Source organism: Schistocerca americana, chromosome 5 (genome assembly GCF_021461395.2).
Source record: "Schistocerca americana isolate TAMUIC-IGC-003095 chromosome 5, iqSchAmer2.1, whole genome shotgun sequence".
In the NCBI taxonomy this organism is placed as follows: domain Eukaryota; kingdom Metazoa; phylum Arthropoda; class Insecta; order Orthoptera; family Acrididae; genus Schistocerca; species Schistocerca americana.
In genome coordinates, this window is record NC_060123.1 from 282,307,197 (window position 1) to 282,327,528 (window position 20,332).

The window sequence follows — 20,332 nt, forward strand, 5'->3', positions numbered from 1 at the left end:
CAATGGAAAATGTTGACAGCTGAAAGAAGAAACTGAAGATAGAAGTAAATGGAAAAGAACTATAATGGAAACTGAAGGATAAAGGACACACCACCCTCCAGATCATCTGTGGATCTGGCTTTGTTCAGAACACTACTGATGTTTGTTTGGTTGATGGTGGTGATGAAACTGAGCAGCTCACATTGTACACTGTCATATACCTCTTTAAAATAAATAAAAGATTTGTGAGTGAACAGTGGGAGCAATTGTGAACTTTTCTGTCCTCTCTCTTGAGTTCTTGCTGTGTTATTTCTATTACTCAGCAAGCATGTGGTTGTATGTAAAGTGGTGACCAGCTGAATAGAGAAGGAAGGCAGATGAGTTATCTGTATCTAAGTAACTGAAGATGTTTGCTGTACGAATAAGAAATGGATCAATATTTCCGTGTGTACTAAGTACTCAGTTATATTTCTGGCACTTAGCTAGATGTGGACAGACATTTCAGATGCACACCACATATGCAGCTTCTGAAAGATTGAGAGATTACCTCTGTAGTGCACATGTTGCATATTTTATCAACAGATGTGATATAGAAGATTTGAGAAAGATCTTAGAACTCACAGATGTTAATAGTGAGATTGGAAGGTGGTGGTAATCTGTTACAAAGGTTGCAGTGTAGTCTTACCAAGTACTTTGTGCATTCAACATAATATGAAAAGTTGTCGTCAGTAAAAACAGTTGAACAGCCATGTAGTAATTTAGAGAGGCTGGGTTCTTGGTTTTGCCAAGGAAAAATCTGTAATCTTTTGTCAGTCACTAAGTTTTTGGGACCCATGGTCTAGGGGTAGTTTCTTAGAGTAGTAATAAAAACATCCTGAGTTCAAACTTAGCCACTGCTTAAATTTTGAATAAAAATCATCAGCAGTGGCAGCATTTCAGCATAAGAAGTCACCCTTGTTCAGCCAACAACCTTGTAAAAGAGGATGGAGGAGCAGACAGAGGTTCAGGGCTCTCTTCTGACCATGGGGTGGGAAACTGCTTGTAAGAGGTGGTTGAATAAGCAGTGATCTATGGCATAAGGATGCAGAAGGCAATGGAAGCCACTGCATTAAAGACGCATAAGGCGTATCTATAGGATATGTGGCCTGTAATTGAAAAAGTGCCAGGGTGATCTCTCCATTGGCAAAAGATTTGCAGAATAGCGCACATTTGGATCTCTAGGAGAGAACTGCCAAGGAGAAGGTGACCATGGGAAATGATGGAATAACCAACAAAAGGGCAAACATTCTGTGATTCAGGGCAGGGAATTTCAGAAGTTTGAATGTGTTAGGGAAGGTAAAAAATTTGAAAACAGAAACACTAAATCTCAAGGTAGATATACGAGGTGTGGCAAGCAAATAACGAGAAGTGTGTAAAAAATGTGATTTATTGGAATCAAAGGTACAATTAACTTTTACTCCTTCAACATACTCCACTCATCTACATGTTCATCTACATCTACATTTACGTACATACTACACAAGGCACCAAGTGGTGCATGATGGAAGATACACTGTACCACTAATAGTCATTAACTTTCCTGTTCCACTTGCAAATAGAGCTAGTGAAAAATGGCTGTCTATTTGCTTCCATATGAGCCCTAATTTCTTGTAACGTATCTTCATGGTTCTTACGCGAAATGTATATTGGCTCTGCAGTCAGCTTCAAATGCCTTAGTCTAAATTTTCTCAATAGTATTCCTCGAAAAGAGTGTCATCTTTCCCCCAGGGATTCCCATTTGAGTTCCCAAAGCATTAATCCAACCTACTACAGATCACAAACACTTGAGCATTACCCAAGAATAGATGGTACTAGCATCCTATATGCAGTCTCCTTTACTGATGTAAGACATTTTCCCAAAATTCTCCCCATAAACCAAAATCGACCTTTCACCTTCCCTACCACAATCTACTCATGCTTGTTCCATTTCATACTACGAGTGGTGTATCCAAACATTATGTGTTTGTTTTTCATAGTCACATTAACTTACAGTTTTCTAAATTTAGCTACCATTCATCACTCTGACTAGAAATTTGATCCAGGTCATCTTGTCTCCTCCTACAGTCACTCAGCTACGATACCTTCCCATACACCAAAGCATCATCAGCAAACAACTGCGGATTAGTGTCCATCCTGTCCGCCAGATCATCTATGTGTATAGTACATGAAAGAAGTCCTATCACATTCCCTGGGACACTCCTGGTGATACCCTTGTCTCTGACGAATACTCGCTGTTGAGGACAACACACTGGGCTCTATTACTTAAGAAGGCCTTAAACCACTCCCATATCTGGGAACCTATTCCATATGCTTGTGCCTTTTATTAACAATCTGCATTGGGCACCTTGTCAGTGCTTTATGGATATCTAGAAACATGGTATCTGCCTGTTGCCCTTCATTCATAGTTTGCAGTATATCAAAGGGCAAGCTGAGTTTCGCATGAGTGATGCTTTCTAAAACCATGCTGATTCATGGACATAAGCTTCTCAGTCTCAAGAAAATTTATTGTATTCAGATGAGAATATGGTCAAGGATTCTGGAGCAGACCAATGATAGGGATGTTGATCTGTAATTTTGCAGGACCTTTCTTTTGCCCTTCATATGTAAATGCGTTACCTGCGCTTTTTTTTCCAGTCGTTTGGTACATCGCGCGGGGCGAGAGATTGATGATAAATTCATGCTGTGTAAGGGGCCGGTGCCATAGATTGCTCTTTGTAAATCTGAATTGGGATCTCATCATGACCTGGTGGCTTATTTGTTTTCAACTTTTTTTCCCTGCACCGGAAATGCTTATTTGTATGTCATCCATATGGGAGTCTGTTTGATGGTCAAATGATCTTATGTCTGTACAGTTCTCCCTCATGGATGATTTCTTAAACGTGAGATTTAAAACTTTGGGTTTGGTTTTGCTATCTTCAACTGCCACACAAGACTGGTCAGTGAGTGACTGGAAGGAAGCCTTAGACCTGCTAGCAATTTTACTTAGAATCAGAATTTTCTGAAGTTCTCTGTTAGAACTGTTGTTAAGGTATGACGGTGTAGTTGTTGTATGCTTTGTGCATAGATCTTTTCACAGATCTCTACTAATCTTCACCTATTATATTTTGCACATTATCTTTTGAACTGAGAGTGCAACAGCTGGTGCTTCCTCAGCATTTTTCAGATTTCATTGTTAGACCATAGTGGGTCTTTTCTGTACTTAATCTGCTTGCTAGGCACATAGTTCTCCAGACCACAATTCACAATCTGACTAAATTTTGCCCATAATTCCTCCATGTCCGTCTTACGGGAACTAAATGATGTCAGTTCATTGCCTAAGTGAGATGCTAGCAACTGCTTATCTGCTCTTTCTTGCGGAAAAACAATCCTTCTTCACTTTTGTAACCATAGTTGCTATAATGACATCATGATCACTAATTCCCGTCTCAATACTGACCCTGTCACTAAGGCCCAGCCTGTTTGTAGCTACAAGGTCTAAGATATTTCCATTATGTGTGGGCTGCCCCCTTACCAATCTATGCACCACTGCTTACATGTCTTCCATTCATTGTCACCCTCTTCAATAACTCTGCCATTTTTGCTTTTACCTCTTCAAGATCCTGAAAATGTGTTCCCTACAATGCACTTTTTACTTTTCGATTATTGACAAAATTATTTAATTGAATAGATAATAAAATCTACTCACCAAGTGGTGGCAGAACACACATGTAAAAGACTGTTGTTATTGGCAAGCTTTCCGAGCCAGGGGCTCCTTCTTCAGGCAGAAGGGTTGAAAGGGGAAGGAAGAAGGATGAATGAAAAGGACTGGAGAGGACTAGGAGAAAGTCACCCAGAAGTGCAGGTCAGGGGAGACCTGCTTCAGGGCACTTTTAGCTGTATACAATGCTGTCAAAATACAGTTTTTCATGCACCCTTTGGTTGTCATCCCCTTCCTCAGCGCCCTGTGTGCAGCACTTATAACTTGGCCGAACTTCTTCACACCCAAGCCCAACTTAACTTTACCACACATAGTTTTTTCACCTGCAAGTTCTGCAATGCGTTGTCCTATGCCAATATCCATCCTCACACATATTGCCTTAGCTTTATCAGTTAAAATTCAATTGGTGGTGTGACGATCTTTATTTGCTGCATAAGTCTCACCTGACCCACGGTTCTGGGTGACTTTTCTGAAATCTGCCTCTTTTCCTAGACCTCTCCAGTCCTTTTCCTTGACCCTTCTTCATTACCATTCAACCCTTCTGCCTAAATGAGGAGCCACGGGCTCAAAAAGCTTGCCCATTACAACAGTCTTTTATGTGTGTGTTCTGCTGCCACTTGGTGAGTAGATTTTTTATCTATGCAATTAAATACTTTTTACTTTTCGAAACTTATCAGTCACCAGGAGCCAGATCTGATGGATATAGAGGATGTTCAAGCACAGGAATGCCCTTGTCTGCTAAAAACTGTTTCGTGGATACAGTATTGTGGGCTGGCACATTGTCCTTATGCAGAATCCATGCGTTGTTCTTCCACAAATCTGATCTTTTCTTCATTACTGTCTATTTGTTCATGTTCACCATGTCTGTGATCATCCGAATGCTCACACATTGGTCATTCTGAACAATTTCATTGATTTTCTGAACTTTTGCTTCAGCTCTTGAACTTGCAGATTGATCAGGACATTCGTCATCTTCAACCTCTTCCTGACATTCTTAAAACGATGTGCCATTCAAAAACTTGCACATGTGATGCTGCATTATCAACAAACACCCCCTCTATGATATAGAAACATTCTGATGGTGACCCTTTTAATTTCACGGGGAATTTGAGGTTAATGTGCTAGTAGAGTTTTGAGTTCACCTCAGGCACTACCACAGAACAACACATTCTACGAGACAAAAGCAAACTAAAGCAGGCAGAAAGATCGAACAGTAAACAAATGGCAGCTGCTCTTGAAGATTCAAGGACAACTGCATTCCAGTACCAACCTCCCCCTTCCCCTCACCCTCCCAATTGTGGCTGCATGATGGGACATTAGGGACATTAGCAGTTAATGTTACTTCATTGTACTGGATGTCACTGAAATGGAAAGAAAACGAGGATTTATAGTCAGATGACTACAGGAGATGGAGAAAGTATAGAGGATATTGAACAAGGTAATTCAGTACCTAAATGGATATGAAAATCTAATAATCATGTGGGACTGGAACAAGGTTTTAGTGGAAGGAGTAGAATAAAGGTTACATGACAATTCAGGATTGGTAGTAGGAATGAGTGAGGAGAAGGACTAATTGAGTTCTGCTATAGATTTCAGCTGGTAATAATGAATACTTCATTCAAGAATGACAGAAGAAGGTATGCTTGGAAAAGGTTGAGAGATGTGGGAAGATTCCAGCTGGATTACATCATGGTCGGACATAAATTTTGAAATCAGATATTGGCTTGTAAGGCATTCCCAGGAGTAGATACAGACTCAGATCACAATTTAGTATTGGTGATGACTGGACTGAAGTTTAAGAGAAACATGCGAAAGAATCAGTGTGGAAGGAAGTGGGATACTGAAATACTGAGGAAGATTGGGATGCATTTGAAGTTCGCTAAAGATGTGGATACTCCAAAACGGAATACCACAGTAGTCAGTTCAGTTGAAGAGGATTGAACATCTCTACAAAGGGCAATCACAGATATTGGAAAGATAAAACATACATACTAGGAAGGTAATTCCAAAGAAATCTTGGGTAACAGGGAAAAAAATGCTTCAATTGAGAAATGAAAGAAAAAAGTACAAAAATGTTAGAAAGACAGGACCACAGCAATGTAAATCACTTAAGAATGAAATAAGTGGGAAATGCAGGGAAGCCAATCCGAAATGGATACAGGAAAAATGTGAAGAATCCAGAAAAAGAATGGAAAAGCTGGTAGAAGCCGACCTCAGGGAAGATCAGTTTGGATTCCGTAGAAATATTTGAACACGTGAGGCAATACTGACCTTATGACTTATCTTAGAAGAAAGATTAAGGAAAGGCAAACCTACGTTTCTAGCATTTGTAGACTTAGAGAAAGCTTTTGACAATGTTGACTGGAATACTGTCTTTCAAATTCTAAAGGTGGCAGGGGTAAAATACAGGGAGCGAAAGGCTATTTACAATTTGTATAGGAACCAGGTGGCAGTTATAAGATTCGAGGGGCATGAAAGGGAAGCAGTGGTTGGGAAGGGAGTGAGACAGGGTTGTAGCCTCTCCCCGATGTTATTCAATCTGTATATTGAGCAAGCAGTAAAGGAAACAAAAGAAAAATTCGGAGTAGCATTAAAATTCATGGAGAAGAAATAAAAACTTTGAGGTTTGCCGATGACATTGTAATTCTGTCAGAGACAGCAAAGGACTTGGAAGAGCAGTTGAATGGAATAGACTGTGTCTTGAAAGGAGGATATAAGATGAACATCAACAAAAGCAAAACGAGGATAATGGAATGTAGTCGAATTAAGTCGGGTGATGCTGAGGGAATTAGATTAGGAAATGAGACACTTAAAGTAGTAAAAGAGTTTTGCTATTTGGGGAGCAAAATAACTGACGATGGTCGAAGTAGAGAAGATATAAAATGTAGACTGGCAATGGCAAGGAAAGCATTTCTGAAGAAGAGAAATTTTTTAACATCGAGTATAGATTTAAGTGTCATGAAGTCGTTTCTGAAAGTATTTGTATGGAGTCTAGCCATGTATGGAAGTGAAACATGGATGATAAATAGTTTGGACGAGAAGAGAATAGAAGCTTCCAAAATGTAGTGCTACAGAAGAATGCTGAAGATTAGATGGATAGATCCATAACTAATGAGGAGGTATTGAATAGAATTGGGGAGAAGAGGAGTTTGTGGCACAACTTGACAAGAAGAAGGGACCGATTGGTAGGACATGTTCTGAGGCATCAAGGGATCACAAATTTAGCATTGGAGGGCAGCGTGGAGGGTAAAAATTGTAGAGGGAGACCAAGAGATGAATACACTAAGCAGATTCAGAAGGATGTAGGTTGCCGTAAGTACTGGAAGATGAAGAAGCTTGCACAGGATAGGGTAGCATGGAGAGTTGCATGAAACCAGTCTCAGGACTGAAGGCCACAACAACAAGCATTATTTATTGGACAGACTATTGTGGGAACACATGTTTTTTGTATAAACAAATCATATTTCATGCAACTAAACAGAACTGCAAGATAATTTTTGTCTGGCATCTTTTTGGGATCCAGCCAATTTTGGAGCATATAATTCTGCCTTACAGAAAAAGGCAGTGAATTTAAACATCATTCAGTCCTTGTATGCCTTGTAGCTGATCATTATGAGAAGTATTCACTACATGTGAAACTACACATACATATGCCAGTTAATACCGTAGATTGTTACTATCCACATGGTTTAGTAAGAAAGTTGAAGTGATTTAAAACTTTATGAAGAAAAATATGATGTAATGGCTGAGTTTAGTATCCAGGCTGTGTAATCAGAATGATCAATGCTTACTAATGAGTCATTTAAACTCATGTGTAAATAAAAATTTTCTCATTAATGATCATAATAAAAATCTAAATGTTTTGTGATATAATTAGTGGACCTTTAAAATTAGGTTGGACAAAAAATAGGTCTTCATAGCTGAGTGGTCAGTGTGGATCACTGTAAAGTGGAGGACTATGGTTTGATTCATGGTACTGCCAGGGATTTTTCCTGGGTGGGAGGTCTTAAACAGGATGTACCTAGCATTGTGATGTCAAATTGAGGAGCTTGAATGAAAAGTGTCACAAATTCGACAAAAACTCAAATCTGTCTGTGAAGTTTTTGATCATATTGTTTGGATGATGCTGATTCAGTGCCAAAGAAGATTTATTCATTCATTAAATTATGCACATATGGTCCCTAGAACCCATCATGGTGGGGTGCCTTCAAAGATATGAAACAGTGTGGTAATACATTAAAAGGCAGTGGCAGCTGTTGCAGGCTTCTTCTGTAAAGTTTGCTAACAACTAGTACATTGAATAGTTGTCTATTTCCCCAAGAAAATAGTTAAATATACTCGTAAGAAACCTTGTAACAAACCATGGCTTACTAAGGGTATAAAAATATCTTGTAACCAGAAAAGGGAAATGTATCTGACAGCAAGAAAGAGTAGTGACCCAGAAACTATCAAAAATTATAAAAACTACTGTGTTATATTAAGAAAAGTTATTAAAAAATCCAGGAGTATGTGTATCATGTCTGAAATCAGCAACTCTGATAATAAAATTAAAACAATTTGGAATATTATTAAAAGAGAAACAGGTCAACCAAGAGCAGAGGAAGACAGTATTACCATGAAATTGAATGAAAGCTTTACGAACAAAAAGTCAGAAGTTGAAAATATTTTTAATAATCATTTTCTAAATGTTGTGGATATAGTAGGATCCAGGTGTTCATTAGAAGATGCTAAACTGTTAATGGAAGAGGCCATACCTATGCAATTTGATACAATTGAAATCTCACCCACTTCTCCCTCTGAAATAAGAAAATAATAAACTTGCTTAAAAGCAAAAACTCACATGGAATTGATGGCATTTCCAGCAAAATACTAAAAGCTTGTTCTCAACAGATAAGTAAGATTCTCAGCCACCTGTGTAATAGCTCTCTGGAACAGGGCATTTTCCCTGATAGACTGAAATATGCTATTGTTATACCTTTGCATAAAAAGGGGGATAGATCTGATGTCAACAATTACCGTCCAATCTCCCTTCTATCAGCTTTATCCAAAATTTTTGAGAAAGTAATGTATTCAAGAGTAGCTTCACATATCTGTAAAAATGAAGTACTAACAAAATGTCAGTTTGGTTTCCAGAAAGGTTTTTCAACAGAAAATGCCATATATGCTTTCACCAATCAAATTTTGAATGATCTGAATAACCGAACACCACCCATTGGGATTTTTTGTGATCTCTCAAAGGCTTTTGATTGTGTAAATCATGAAATTCTGCTAGACAAGCTCAAGTATTGTGGCATGAGTGGGACAGTGCACAAATGGTTTAATTCGTACCTAACTGGAAGAGTGCAGAAAGTTGAAATAAGTAGTTCTCGTAACATGCAAAGATCAGCACATTCCTCAAACTGGGGAACTATCAAGAATGGGGTTCCACAAGGGTAAGTCTTGGGTCCTTTGTTGTTCTTATTATATATTAATGACTTGCCATTCTATATTCATGAAGAGGCAAAGTTAGTTCTCTTTGCTGATGATACAAGTATAGTAATCACACCTGAGAAACAAGAATTAACTGATGAAATTGTCAGTACTGTCTTTCAGAAAATTACTAAGTGGTTCCTTGTAAACGGACTCTCACTGAATTTTGATAAGACACAGTACATACAGTTCCGTACAGTGAATGGTATGACGCCATTAATAAACATAGACCTTAATCAGAAGCATATAGCTAAGGTAGAATATTCCAAATTTTTAGGTATGTCCATTGATGAGAGATTAAATTGGAAGAAACACATTGATGATCTGCTGAAACGTTTGAGTTCAGCTACTTATGCAATAAGGGTCATTGCAGATTTTGGTGATAAACATCTTAGTAAATTAGCTTACTACGCCTATTTTCACTCATTGCTTTCATATGGCATCATATTTTGGGGTAATTCATCACTGAGGAATAAAGTATTTATTGCACAAAAGCGTGTAATCAGAATAATAGCTGGAGTCCACCCAAGATCATCCTGCAGACATTTATTTAAGGATCTAGGGATATTCACAGTAGCTTCTCAGTATATATACTCTCTTATGAAATTTGTTATTAACAACCAAACCCAATTCAAAAGTAATAGCGGTGTGCATAACTACAATACTAGGAGAAAGGACAATCTTCACTATTCAAGATTAAATCTAACTTTGGCACAGAAAGGGGTGAATTATGCTGGCACTAAAGTCTTTGGTCACTTACCAAATAGTATCAAAAGTCTGACAGATAACCAACAAGTATTTAAGAAGAAATTAAAAGAATTTCTGAATGACAACTCCTTCTACTCCATAGAGGAATTTTTAGATATAAATTAAGAAAAAAAAAGAAAAAAAATAAAAATAAAAAATAAAGAAAAACAAAAAAACACAAAAAAATAAAGTTGTTATATTAACTTAAGTATGTTGTTAAATTAACCTAATTATGTCATGTATTGGAAAATTCGACTCGTTCCACATCATTACGAAATATCGTATTCATGATCCATGGAACTAGTATTAATCTAATCTAATCTAATCTAATCTAATTAGTAGAAAAATAGCTAGTTTCAAAAAAGCCAGTACTCTTCCTGTTACACTACTTGGCTGCTGTTTTTATTATGTCATACGAACTAAACTCCTGTTAGGGAGGACAGCATTTCAGTTTCCCATCCAGCCATTCATATGTAGATTTTCTATTATTTCCCTAAATTCTTTAAGATGAATACTGAGGTGGTTCATTTCAAAGGGAATAGTTGATGTCCTTCTCTGTCCTTTGTGATCAGTGGGATGTTAAATGATGATCTTCCTTCATTGAAGCCTTCCTTTACATCCTACTAAGTTTTCATGTGACTTTATTGATTTAAAAAAAAAATCAGATATCTTGTACTGGAAAAGTGAATGTTAATGTGAGTAGTAGTACTAACCAGAATTTACATTTTCAAGACCAAATTTTCTGATGAATTAAAGTGGATAAAGAGACTTTTATTTATTTTTGAATATCTGTGGTTTTCAAATTTCTTGCCTGATGACTGCTGGAAACTTGTTAACAACTTTTGCAGCAAAATGTATGATTCCATTCAGTACCTGAGAGAGGAATGTAGAGTTTATATAAAAATTATTTTTGTTTGTACGATTAAGTTATGAGTCCCATAGTTCATCCAAAATTCAGTTACATAAGTGATCTCAAATGCCATTAGAGAGTAAACATATTGGCATGTGAGTTCCAAGTCCTTTTGTAAGATGCTAGGTTATTGACTTTACTCAGTATCCTTACTGACCAATTCTACAGCTACATACACACTGTAGACCACTGTGAAGTGGTACTTCCACTTCTACCATGTATTAGGATCACATCCTGCTCCATTTGAATATGTAGTGTGAGAAGAATTCTGTAAATGCCTCTGAGCACACTGTAATTAATATAGTCTTGTCATTGCAATTGTGTAGGAACAAATCTTAGGGAGCTGGAGTATATTCATAGATTAGTTAGTTGGTTTTCTAGTATTTCTGTGCTGCTTCTGTAAAATAAATAATTATTTGATCTTAGCTGAAATACTCTTGATGATTATAATACACGAAAGTACCGTATTTACTCGAATCTAAGCCGCACTTTTTTTCTGGTTTTTGTAATCCAAAAAACCGCCTGCAAAGTAAGCGGAAGTTCTGAAATATGTTGGTAGGTGCCGCTACAAGTAACTTCTGCCGTCGAATATATGTAGCGCTACACAGGCATGCTTTGTAGGCACAAAGATAAATACTGGCGCCAAAACCTCTGTGTCAGTAAATAAATTTAAAAAAAGGTGAAAGACGAGCTTTTTTCTCCGCCCTGAATTTCGACCATTGCATTTTCATACAGTATCCAATGAAGTAAATACAAATTCCGTATTGTTCATCTTCGAGTGTAGCAGCTTTTCAATGTACTACAAAAATCCGACTGGCAAGACTGTTTGCGATGTTTGTCAATATGGCCAGCTCTACTTTCTGAATTTTTTCCTACCTGTGAGAAGAGATGGTTGCTAATGGGAACTTTAATGAATTGTGAATTGTATGCAGTATTCTCTTCACCATAAGAATAATACGAATATAAACATTTTGCCATGTATTCTTTCGTGTTTGCTGCTATCTCATTTAAATCCTGTCTGCCTGATAAACTACAAAACTAGAGTGAGACAACAGCAAACGCGGAAGAATATACATATCATGTCATGTTTATATTCGTATTATTCTTATGCCTAATAGTGATACAGTCAGAAATGAAGCACGGCAATTGACTAGATTTTCAAATCTACGATGACTCTAATTTATGTGCAGAAAGTAATGTACTAAAGAAAAATTTTCGCTAAACTCTCGTTCAGAACATCGTCTATCATACGCAGTTTATTATTTGGTTCTTGTTGATCATTATCAAAGAAAGCAGCAGTATAAATAACAACAAATAGCAGTCTCTTGCCATTGTTTCGCTAATGAGACGATTCCTCTCTTTTTTTTAATTTTAAGCAGCGATAGCGCGCACAAAAGCAAGCCATGCCGCGAGCGGCGACAGGTCATTAACACTCATTATCAGAATGCGACAAACAATGCATGACACAGTACAGTAATGCATTTTCAGCCTAGAGTGACGTAAACACCTATAACAAAGAGAACGGCACTTATCAGATCAAAGAAAAATAAGCAATCAATTCAAACCAGACGAAGCACGTGAAAAACGAAGGGTACCCGTATAAATACGGACGGAGCGCCTGACGCATAGCAATTGCTACCTGGTAAAGCTTAACTGTTAAGCTTACGACTCGAACCAAACTACTGTAGCTGTATCGTCATTCATTCGACCTAAATTGTGTCTCCTATTACAATGGACCAACTTTGTTTCGATTTGCAGGTGCGACCTAAGACTTTTCTCTCTCCTTGAATTTCGAGTCTCAAATTTCAGGTGCGGCTTAGATTCGGGAAATTTTTTTTTCCTTGATTTCGAGTCTCATTTTTCAGGTGCGGCTTAGATTTGAGTAAATACGGTATTGGGAAAAGCATACATTTTACCTGCAGGTCATCATGCTCTGAGAGATTTCGAAGTGCGAAACAGGCAGAACCAAGACTGTTGGCTAACTTTTCACCTGATGGTACCACATCAGTTGATACATGTGGTTTTGTAGGAATCCACACAATTTTCTTTCTTTTATCTCTACTTCTGGTACCTGTAAACTTTTGCTGTGACCTAATTGTACATCTGTTCCACTATGCTCCTCTCCCTGTCTGGTATTGATGTATTTGTGCTTGTTATCTTAGTACTTGTATCTTCTTCAAACATCACAGTTTTTGAAGAATCCTCCAATATCTGTGGTAAATTATTTATGAAGGTCTAGAACTGGAATTAGTGATGTACCAGAACTTGTGTGATGCCATATTTATTGCTTTTGCAGTCTGAATCAATTTTATTCTTGTGGTGCAACCTGTTAAGATGTCCCCCTGTTTGATACTGAGATTTGACACCATCCATGCAAGGGGCTTGCTTTGAACACTATAACATCTTAGTTCCCTCCTAAAATCTTGTGATCTACACAGTCAAAGGCTTTGGTAATGTTGCAAAAAATGGCAAGAGTATAAGTGTTCTATTCTTTCAGAACTGAATTTGAGAGATCATATTATGTTTTATCAGTAGAGAAAGTGTCACAGATTTTCTTTGAACCCCATTCATGAGATTGCTGTCAATCTTCAAGTATGTAGAATTGTTCAGTAAGCTCTAAACCTTCTGTTAATGCCATACCTTGATCATAAAACAATGGCATTAACTTTATTAACTGGAAGGAATACTATATGAGGATATTCACGAGGAATAAATAGACTGGCCTATTCATCACTAGAAATGTAGCTCTATTGTTTCTAGGTTTGTATGATGGCATGCTGTGGGCTTCACAACTTGTATTTTCAAACAATTTAAAGGAAAGTTGTCAAACAGTTCTTTGAGTAACTTTTGACCACTCATTGATGGTGCTTTTTATGCAGACACCTCTCTCTCTCTCTCTCTCTCTCTCTCTCTCTCTCTCTCTCTCTCTCTCTCTCTCTCTAAGAAAGCGTCATTTACCCCATAACTATTAATGTAATGTCATATACCCCATAAGTATTAATGTAGTGTTACTGGAGCTCTTATCCATCAACTTGAGAGGGGGAAAAAATTGAAGACTGGAAATGAGAAACACAGAAAGTGCCAAAACTGGATAGTGTCAGATTTTACATGGAAACCATTGTACATGCCAAGGCAAATAACATGGAAAAGTTTGGAAGTATCACAAAGGCTTCCTTTTGTTCACAAGACATCCGACAGATGTAGGAAACTGGATGTTCCACTGGCAGTGGCACGGTGAATGCTCATGTGCTATGTGCCTAAAGGCAGTGATTGTTGTAACCTGTGTCTGATGTGAGCTCCTACCATTGTAGTACTTTGAATATTGTGTATTTGTTTTGATAATGTTTATTGCTATAAAGGAGAGGAAAGGAAAGGTTGCTAACTTAAAAAGAAACTCAGATCTAAGAATTCATGGAAGCCCACACTCAGCATACAAAGGGATAGCTGTTTCTCCCCCACATGATGTTAAGTTCAAACCATATGTACTGTGATGTTATGCATTGCATAATAAAATATCTGTAAGGAATATTACTAATTATGTTTCATTATTACTATTGCAATTTTATATTATATATGTGTGATTTCAGGTGCTGTGTAAATGCAGATATTCCTGCAAGTCATTGTCATACAGAAAACAGAGCGCCCCCCTGTTTGTGCTGTTCTACCACCTCTCTTAAGAGCAACAGGATACATTCTTAATCGGGTGCATTCAAGTAACATCTGTTGCCAGAAGACATCATGGTACAAATAATAAGCCCTATGAGAGCAGAAGGCAAGAGCCAGCATGCATTACATAATACCTAATGGTTCAGGAGTAGGCATGCAAGTATGTAATAAAATGTTCTCAGATATTTTTGGATTTCCTTCCTGATGGCTACAGACTCTTCAAGATAAACTTTAAAGGGGGAAACAACTTACGACGACTGTAGAGAACACATTGTAAGTTCGCATGTTCATAAAACAAAGTTCAGCAATGAAGACGTGAATCAAGTCAAAGCACACATCAATAGCTTTCCCAGAGAAGGAAGTCACTATGGCAGAAGAAAGTCAAGTAAAGAATATTTTATCCTGGCTGTAAACATAAGATGTCTGTATGCTTCCATTAAAGAAAAACCTGTCACTTCTTCAGTGACTTACAAATATTGTTCCACCATCTTCAAGAAATTCTTCAGCAAAGTTTCCTTCTGCAAACAAAGAAATGACACATGAACTATGTGATAAGCTGAGTATGCAGGCAGAAATTCTGCGAAGTCTGCAAAACTTGATCATGAAATACCGAGAAAGCTCAGGACTTTATGAAAACCAACTTTACAAATTCACAGATGTCTTTAAGTGAAACATGCACTGTGTCCATAGATTTGCAACAAGTTCTGTTACACCTACGCTAACACACAGCAGTGCGTTTTACTCATGACTGCTCTCACATTATAACTTGGGAATACATGCTGATTCAAGCAAATCATTCATGTGCATGTGGCATGTAGCTGGTCGAGGATGTAATGAAGTGGCCTCACCTTTATTAAACATTGTGGCTTTGGGATACACAAAAAAAAAAAAAAAAAAAGAAGTGTGATAACTGTGTTAGACAGAACTAAAATTTTATGATGATGATGATGATGATGATGATGATGATGATGGCTTTAATGTTGTTTGTTTCAGAAGGTATCTTTGAGAGTGTTGAAATCAAGTTCTGGCATAGTTACGTGCCTTCCAATTGAGAATTTGGATTATAGAGAAAAGGAAAAAGAATGTTAACTGCGTGGTGCCTGGACAATTGAAAAACATTATAACCACAGCTAGAATAAAGAAACCTTTTAGGGTGATCAACATGGGTCTGATTTCATGGATCTGGGTTCCTTGGCTAATACACACCAGCTAATTAAAAATAACCATAGTTACAGTAATTTATTTCACTTCAGACAAGGAAGGCAAGCTTCTAATCAAAAATCGTTTTGATAAAGCAGACTGGGCTGAGTTCTCTATTTTCAAAAGGGACAAAATGTCAATGATCTGCCATCCTGAGGAAATGTTCCCCAACTTCCACTGTCAGGCAGATTAAGTGAAAAGAAAAAAGACCTTCTTACTATGATTCCATTTCTTGATGTGAAGTATAGAGTGTTTTATGAATCTTTATGTAAGTGGTATAAGAACTTCAGTGGGCATTCAGCATTTCCTTGGCTAAGAAGCAAGGCACATTCTGTCTTACAGAAATGTTAAGTCTTACAGGAGTTTGTGCTCAATACTGTACGTTCCTTTTTAAAATGTGTTTGGGTGAAGTGTTGAAATGGATGCCTAATACCAGAATTTATATTTCATTAAATACAAATGGTTTGCAATATAGCTTCCATAAGGTTTTTTTCTCTCATTTTCCTAAATATTTAGTTTTGGCACATTCATCGTTTTCCACTTCCAGTCTTCAGTTCTGGCTGTCAGAGGAGACATGTGGTTAAACTTGATTTTCTGGATTCTTCATGTATCCAGTCAAATTTGGCCCACATTTGAAGTCAGTGTTATGTAGTCCTTATTCCTGCACTGATCCATTGCTAAACTCTTTCTTTATATGGAGAGCATCTCTCATTACCCATTCAAGGGTTTGTTTACCAACCAGGATTTTCTGTTATTGTATTAATTGGAGAACAATGTTATTGTTGTGTGGAATGTAGCAAACAGACTAAACTTAAAGAATGGATCAAGGGAAAAATGAAAATTTGTCATAGTGTCTTTGATCTCAAGGTTTTATGACTCAACTAAATCATCTTTATATCAAGGATTAAGAATGCAATGTGACATTATTGCTATTCATGTTTCATTATTCTTGTCTTTGTTTCATATATTTCTTGCAAACAAACTTATTTCTTATTTTTTTTGTTTCAGCTCATCTCTTCATTGTGCCTTGGTCATCTGTTATATGCTGGGGATTTCTTTCTGTCACCTTCTTTTATGCAACAGGGCATCAACCAGCATTCAGTACAATACAGTGGAATGCTGCATTTGTAGGCACTACTGGCCAATTATCAAACCATATCATTCCAGGCTTATTGATTGTTATCAACACGTTCACCTCACATTTAATATTTGGCCTTATGCTGCCACTACTGTTGATAGCACCTTTTACTCTTCTCGTAATGTTGCCCAAATTTGCTGCTGCAAAAAATAATTTGAAAGAAGATGCAAACCAAGGAGAACTTATACTTCTAGAGAAGAAGAATATGATGTACCAGGAGCTCTTCAGTCTGAGCGTCAGATACATAATGTTCCATGGCATTAGGGTAGGTTCATTCTTCATTCTGCTGAAACTTCATAGACTTGTTATGTAATTGATTTTTATGTCATTACTTCAATTTGACCATGTAAGGCCACGTGGGCTTTCAGTAATAGATGATGATATGTATTTGTGCAGAGGGCAATGGATGTAGGTTTACAGATTTTCAGCAACGTTAAAAAGTGAGATATGCATATGAATGGACCAGTGAGATGCAAAATGAGAGAGAACCACTAATATTGGTCTAAATAGAATTTTGGGATTCTGCTTTTCCAGACATAAAAGAGTGATAGCTATTATACCCTCCCCCCATGAACCATGGACCTTGCCGTTGGTGAGGAGGCTTGCGTGCCTCAGCGATACAGATGGCTGTACCGTAGGTGCAACCACAACGGAGGGGTATCTTTTGAGAGGCCAGACAAACATGTGGTTCCTGAAGAGGGGCAGCAGCCTTTTCAGTAGTTGCAAGGGCAACAGTCTGGATGATTGACTGATCTGGCCTTGTAACTACAGCCATAATTTTTCCCGAGGACATGCAGCTTTACTGTATGATTAAATGATGATGGCGTCCTATTGGGTAAAATATTCCGGAGGTAAAATAGTCCCCCATTCGGATCTCCGGGTGGGGACTACTCAAGAGGGCGTCGTTATCAGGAGAAAGAAAACTGGCATTCTACAGATCGGAGCGTGGAATGTCAGATCCCTTAATCGGGCAGGTAAGGTAGAAAATTTAAAAAGGGAAATGGATAGGTTAAAGTTAGATATAGTGGGAATTAGTGAAGTTCGGTGGCAGAAGGAACAAGACTTTTGGTCAGGTGATTACAGGGTTATAAATACAAAATCAAATAGGGGTAATGCAGGAGTAGGTTTAATAATGAATAAAAAAATAGGAGTGCGGGTTAGCTACTACAAACAGCTTAGTGAACGCATTATTGTGGCCAAGATAGACACAAAGTCCATGCCTACTACAGTAGTACAAGTTTATGTGCCAACTAGCTCTGCAGGTGATGAAGAAATTGATGAAATGTATGACGAGATAAAAGAAATTATTCAGGGAGTGAAGGGAGACGAAAATTTAATAGTCATGGGTGACTGGAATTCGTCAGTAGGAAAAGGGAGAGAAGGAAACATAGTAGGTGAATATGGATTGGGGGGAAGAAATGAAAGAGGAAGCCGCCTTGTAGAATTTTGCACAGGGCATAACTTAATCATAGCTAACACTTGGTTCAAGAATCATGAAAGAAGGTTGTATACCTGGAAGAATCCTGGAGATACTAAAAGGTATCAGATAGATTATATAATGGTAAGACAGAGATTTAGGAACCAGGTTTTAAATTGTAAGATATTTCCAGGGGCAGATGTGGATTCTGACCACAATCTATTGGTTATGAACTGCAGATTGAAACTGAAGAAACTGCAAAAAGGCGGGAATTTAAGGAGATGGGACCTGGATAAACTGAAAGAACCAGAGGTTGTAGAGAGTTTCAGGGAGAGCATAAGGGAACAATTGACAGGAATGGGAGAAAGAAATACAGTAGAAGAAGAATGGGTAGCTCTGAGGGATGAAGTAGTGAAGGCAGCAGAGGATCAAGTAGGTAAAAAGATGAGGGCTAATAGAAATCCTTGGGTAACAGAAGAAATATTGAATTTAATTGATGAAAGGAGAATATATAAAAATGCAGTAAATGAAGCAGGCAAAAAGGAATACAAACGTCTCAAAAATGAGATCGACAGGAAGTGCAAAATGGCTAAGCAGGGATGGCTAGAGGACAAATTTAAGGATGTAGAGGCTTGTCTCACTAGGGGTAAGATAGATACTGCCTACAGGAAAATTAAAAAGGCCTTTGGAGAGAAGAGAACCACTTGTATGAATATAAAGAGCTCAGATGGCAACCCAGTTCTAAGCAAAGAAGGAAAGGCAGAAAGGTGGAAGGGGTATATAGAGGGTTTATACAAGGGCGATGTACTTGAGAACAATATTATGGAAATGGAAGAGGATGTAGATGAAGATGAAATGGGAGATAAGATACTGCGTGAAGAGTTTGACAGAGCACTGAAAGACCTGAGTCGAAACAAGGCCCCGGGAGTAGACAACATTCCATTAGAACTACTGATGGCCTTGGGTGAGCCAGTCATGACAAGACTCTACCATCTGGCGAGCAAGATGTATGAGACAGGCGAAATACCCACAGACTTCAAGAAGAATATAATAATTCCAATCCCAAAGAAAGCAGGTGTTGACAGATGTGAAAATTACCGAACTATCAGTTTAATAAGTCACAGCTGCAAAATACTAACATGAATTCTTTACAGACGAATGGAAAAACTGGTAGAAGCAGACCTCGGGGAAGATCAGTTTGGATTCTGTAGAAATGTTGGAACACGTGAGGCAATACTAACCTTACGACTTATCTTAGAAGAAAGATTAAGAAAAGGCAAAAGGCAAACCTACGTTTCTAGCATTTGTAGACTTAGAGAAAGCTTTTGACAACGTTAACTGGAATACTCTCTTTCAAATTCTGAAGGTGGCAGGGGTAAAATACAGGGAGCGAAAGGCTATTTACAATTTGTACAGAAACCAGATGGCAGTTATAAGAGTCGAGGGGCATGAAAGGGAAGCAGTGGTTGGGAAAGGTGTGAGACAGGGTTGTAGCCTCTCCCCTATGTTATTCAATCTGTATATTGAGCAAGCAGTAAAGGAAACAAAAGAAAAATTCGGAGTAGGTATTAAAATTCATGGAGAAGAAGTAAAAACTTTGAGGTTCGCTGATGACATTGTAATTCTGTCAGAGACAGCAAAGGACTTGGAAGAGCAGTTGAACGGAATGGACAGTGTCTTGAAAGGAGGATATAAGATGAACATCAACAAAAGCAAAACGAGGATAATGAAATGTAGTCAAATTAAATCGGGTGATGCTGAGGGGATTAGATTAGGAAATGAGACACTTAAAGTAGTAAAGGAGTTTTGCTATTTAGGGAGTAAAATAACTGATGATGGTTGAAGTAGAGAGGATATAAAATATAGACTGGCAATGGCAGGAAATCGTTTCTGAAGAAGAGAAATTTGTTAACATCGAGTATAGATTTAAGTGTCAGGAAGTCGTTTCTGAAAGTATTTGTATGGAGTGTAGCCATGTATGGAAGTGAAACATGGATGATAACCAGTTTGGACAAGAAGAGAATAGAAGGTTTCGAAATGTGGTGCTACAGAAGAATGCTGGAGATAAGG

The 20,332-nt window shown here is 37.8% G+C and overlaps 1 protein-coding gene across 4 annotated transcripts in view; it reads left to right on the forward strand.

Moving 5' to 3' along the window:
* Positions 1–20,332, forward strand: part of LOC124615423 (GPI ethanolamine phosphate transferase 3) — a 103,356-nt gene that overhangs the window by 67,685 nt on the left and 15,339 nt on the right. Inside the window, exons 4-5 of one of the 4 annotated variants that reach the window (XR_006979790.1) lie at positions 14,429–14,780; positions 16,716–16,853. The exons of 1 other annotated variant lie outside the window; for it this stretch is intronic. Coding sequence is in view for 1 of the 3 variants with exons in the window: in XM_047143296.1 (XP_046999252.1) it covers positions 16,716–17,110 (395 nt within the window). In the remaining 2 variants the exon portion in view is untranslated. Of the gene's footprint in view, positions 1–14,428; positions 14,781–16,715; positions 17,111–20,332 lie in introns of those variants that run through there. 2 more of the 4 variants (XR_006979791.1, XM_047143296.1) reach the window with 2 other exon arrangements.